Source organism: Leishmania donovani, chromosome 1 (genome assembly GCF_000227135.1).
Source record: "Leishmania donovani BPK282A1 complete genome, chromosome 1".
NCBI lineage: Eukaryota > Euglenozoa > Kinetoplastea > Trypanosomatida > Trypanosomatidae > Leishmania > Leishmania donovani.
The window spans coordinates 55,742-59,832 of NC_018228.1; the positions used below are offsets into that span (position 1 = coordinate 55,742).

Below are 4,091 nucleotides of genomic sequence, written 5' to 3' on the forward strand. Positions count from 1 at the left end.
GGCCGCTCTGCCCCCCCCCCCCCGCCGCCGAGTGCTGTAGGCACCCCACCCCACTCTCATCGCCTGGTGCGAAGCAGCGCAAGACACACGCGCGCTGCAGCAGTGCGCCGGCTCGGTCATCGCAGCACGGCTCCTGCCTCAAACGCGACGACACCCACATACACACACATCGCCCCACAGCCGCCCCTCCATCATGCCGGTCGCCACTCCCCCCACCTCCTCCCTGGGTGCGTCTCCCCGTCGCGGTGACACTCAGGCCCCCGCACCCCTCGCCGTGGACCAGTGTGAGGGGCCGGCTGCGACACGCTCGAGCCGCGCTGACACGCTCCGCCCATCGCATGGACCGTGCAAGCCTGTGCTCACTGTCGCGGGTGGCTCGGACGCAGCGCCATGCACGACATGGCCGCCGGCATCCGTGGCGCTACGTCGCGCCGACCTCGCCCAACGCCGTAAGGGCCCAGCCCTGTCAGCACCAGAAGTGGTTCGGCGTTGGCAGGGATAGAGGGTGAGGGGGCTGCCGGGCTTCCGTACACAGAGAGAGCGGGGGTGGAGGGGGGGGCGCTGGACCCTGGGATGCCACGCATGGAGGTGCGTGCCTTCCGTCATCGCGGGTCGGAACTGTCGCGTTGAGCATATAAAACGGCAGCGGCTCCGTGAACGAAATTTGAATGTAGTGGGGTGTCACGACGGAGCGAGCACGCACATCAGCAGCTGAAGTCCGTGCTCAGAGCCTGCGGGCAGTAGACGTGAACGCGCAGGACATCCATGCAGTCGGCGCGTCCGAGGCAGTCCTTACAGTCATGGCACGTGCTCGTGTGCGACAGATCGACGGCGATCACCATACGCTCACCAAGTGCCTCGGTTCCCGCACCTGCATCGATGCAGTGGACGCCGCGCTGGACATAGGAGCCGTGCCATGCGGCTCATCAACCGATTTCCTTGAGCTGAGAGAAGCCTATGGAAATCCGCTGTGCAAGGGCCAGTACGTGTATCCAGAGCGCTTGCGTTGGCCGTGGCGGACGAGCCGTGGAGTGTGATGTCGTCCGCCACGTCCTAGCGCGCGTGCGCGTCACTGGAACGGTGCGAAGCCCCGCTCGCGGAATGTGCGGCGTGCAAAACGGCCGGTCAAGCATTGTGGGCCCGACCGTCATCCATGGCCGCAGCAGCACCAGTGGTGTTTTGTGAGGCGTGCCCGGGCGTGGATGCGGGACGGACGGCGGGATTCCGGCACGCAAGGCGTTGGAAGAGGGAGGTGGAGTGTGGAAGGCGAGGAAGGGGCGGCGGGCGCGAAGCAAGCGAACGGTAATAGAAAGCGCGCACGCCCTCGCTAGTTCGCCGAGGGACGCAAAGGAGGGGGCGGGTGGGTGGTGGATACGGATCAGCCCGGGTGAAGCGCGGAGATGAGGCTGCCCACCACCACCACTTCCTTGCTCACGTGCGCTGAGAGTTAGAGAGAGACACACACAAGAGCGAAAAGCTGCACCGTCGTGTACGCTGTGGCGTACGTGAGTCGCTTCTCCTATCGCCGCGTACGCACCGCACCCCGCACCCTTTTCCGTCCTCGGCGCGCATTTCTGTGCGTGCGTGCACAATCGAGAGTGTGGTGGAGAAGAAGTGGGTGGCGATGCGGCGCTGGCCGTGTGTGTGTGTGTGTGTCCCTGTGCGTCCTTTCCTTCCCAGCTGCCTTCCATGAGTTGTGCGCCTTCTTGAGGTGCAGAGAACTCAGAGACGCAGTGAGACAAAGACCCCTCGGACTAGCAGAGCGAGAGCGAGAGAGAGGGGGAGCACGACGCCCGAGGCGGAAGGAAGCGTCGCCGTTGTCGCTGTCGGCGGACAGACAGGCACAGACAGTGAGATGATGTCCGTGGTAGGGAGGGAGGAGGTGGGGCACCGCGGTGTTGCAAGTTGAGGTGTGTCTAGTAGTACATCGGGGCATCAACGGAAACAAATCAAAGAAGACGTTGAGAACGAGAGAAGAGAGCCCGTGAGGGGGCGCAGGAGGGGCCGGTGGCGAGCCGCACGCGGTTCGGATGGAGGCAGCACACACAGGACAAGAGAAGAAACTTACCGACGCGGTGACAAGCGCCTGCCATCACGCACATGCAAGGCAGCGACGACCCACGGTTCCGCACACACACAAACATATATAAGCGTTCGCCTACTGCCCTCCCTATCTCTCGCCCACTCTACCCACCCATCTCCACCCCGCACACCTGTGCGTGCAAGCGAGCGCCGCCACGGGCTCTCCACCCCTTGTGGGAGGTGCTGCCGCTTCCATACTGATCGCTGTTGTGCCGTCCCACGCCCGCCTGCCATTCGTTCGGCCTTGAGCAGGCCCGACTCTCTCTCGGATCGGCACCCAGGCCCTTAACCCTCCTCACCCTCTTCTCCTTACACACTCGTGTCAAGCACTTCACAGTCGGTGATGACAATGGACGCTTTCGGGGCCTGGTTGTGACGCACCTCGACCGCGTGGATCGCATCCACCACGTGCATGCCGTCCATGACTCGACCAAAGGCAACGTACTTGCCGTTCATCCAGGACATGGGTCGAAGCGTGATGTAGAAGGCAGAGCTGTTCGTGTGCGGGCCGTCGTTGCACATGCCTAGAATGCCAGCCGCATCGTGGGGGACGGCGTACGTCTCATCGGGGAAGCAGCGGCCGTAGCACGAGTACCCGCCATTGCCGGAGTGCGCACCGGTCACATCGCCCCCCATCACCCACGCATCCTTTAAGGTGCGGAAGAAGGTAGTCCCCTTGTAGCCGATGTGCTGCGACGGCGGCGGATCGAATACGCTGCTGTGCGCAACGGTGTTGCCTGTGGCAACCGTGGTGCCGCGGCACAGCTCGCAGAAGTTCTTGCACGTCAGCGGAGCCACAGTCGCGTACAGCTCAAACCAAACCCTCCCCACCGCCACGCCGTCCACTGACACGTCCATCCAGCAGTACTGTCGGCCACGCGATGCAAGGAAGGCACGCCACGCGCTCTTGCCTTGCGCGGTGTAGTAGTCCTCCGTGGCGTCGGGCTTATAGTCCGTGTGAGTAGCGATGTTGTGCAAGAAGGTCTCTGCAGTAAGAAGGCGCTGTGGCTCGCTATCGCTGCCGTGCTGCTCCACCAGTACCGAGGCCGGTTCGGCAGCAGCCGCGGACGCCGTGGTAGCTGGCCCACCGCTCTCACAGAACGAGGTGTCTGTCGGCTGCTGCTGGGACGGCAGCTGCCCCGCCGACGCCCACGCAGCCCGCCGCTCGGCAAAGTCTCGTGGAAGCTCTAGTTTCACTACGACGGCATAGGATTCCGGGTACTTGTCGTTCACGTGCGCCGCCGCCTCTGCACAACGCTGGAAGTCCGCCGCCGTGACCAGTCCGTAGACGGTGAACGAGGTGACGCCCTTCATGGTGGTTCGTGACGATGATAGCTGCCCAGACACACACGAGAGCACGCAGAAAGAGGCGCTGGGGCGGCTGTGATGGCCGTGAAAGCGAGAGAAGGCTTGCGGAGTGGGCACGAGTGTGTCAACCACTGGCGTGAAGACTGGTACCCGTTCCTTTGCCAGTGCGCGCGCGAGAGAGAGAGCGAGAGGGAGAGAAGAGGGTCAAGGTGTGGAGGAGCGAGGGAGGGACCGCGCCACCAACGACACACACGCATGGACCGGCAATCCAAAATACGGAGAGGCGTGTGTAACCGTGCCGCGAAACACCGAGCCGCACGACGCCGAAGAGGTCTGGACGGAAGGGCCGCACCCCAACTTGGCTTCGCCTCCACCCCCTGTTTAGGCGCTACTGTGGCGCTGGAGACGCTGAGGAAGCTCTGTGGGGCCAGACGGCAGACTTCGTCCCAGCTGCTGGCCGTCTTCCCAGCGAGGAGACGGCGATGATTCATCAAAGGTGTGACGTAGCGGGAAAAAGGGTAGCAAGCCGGACTGCGTCGTCGGCCGTGCTGGACGCAGCGGGAGGAGAGCCCCTTCGGCCCGTCATGCCGTGTTGAGGAGCGTCCGTTCGCGATGAGGCCCCCCCTCCCCTCAGTTGGCGAGGCAGACGGATCCAACGGCGCGCATATTTGTGTGTGTGTGTGTGTGTGTGTGCGGAAGGG

The 4,091-nt window shown here is 63.9% G+C and overlaps 1 protein-coding gene across 1 annotated transcript; it reads right to left on the reverse strand.

Moving 5' to 3' along the window:
• Positions 1 to 2,391: 2,391 nt before the first annotated feature.
• On the reverse strand, positions 2,392 to 3,396 carry LDBPK_010220 (cyclophilin type peptidyl-prolyl cis-trans isomerase, putative; the record flags this gene model as incomplete). Its single annotated transcript, XM_003857787.1, has 1 exon — positions 2,392 to 3,396. One exon carries the CDS (start codon positions 3,394 to 3,396, stop codon positions 2,392 to 2,394), a length of 1,005 nt encoding a protein of 334 aa, XP_003857835.1.
• Between the last annotated feature and the right edge of the window lie 695 nt (positions 3,397 to 4,091).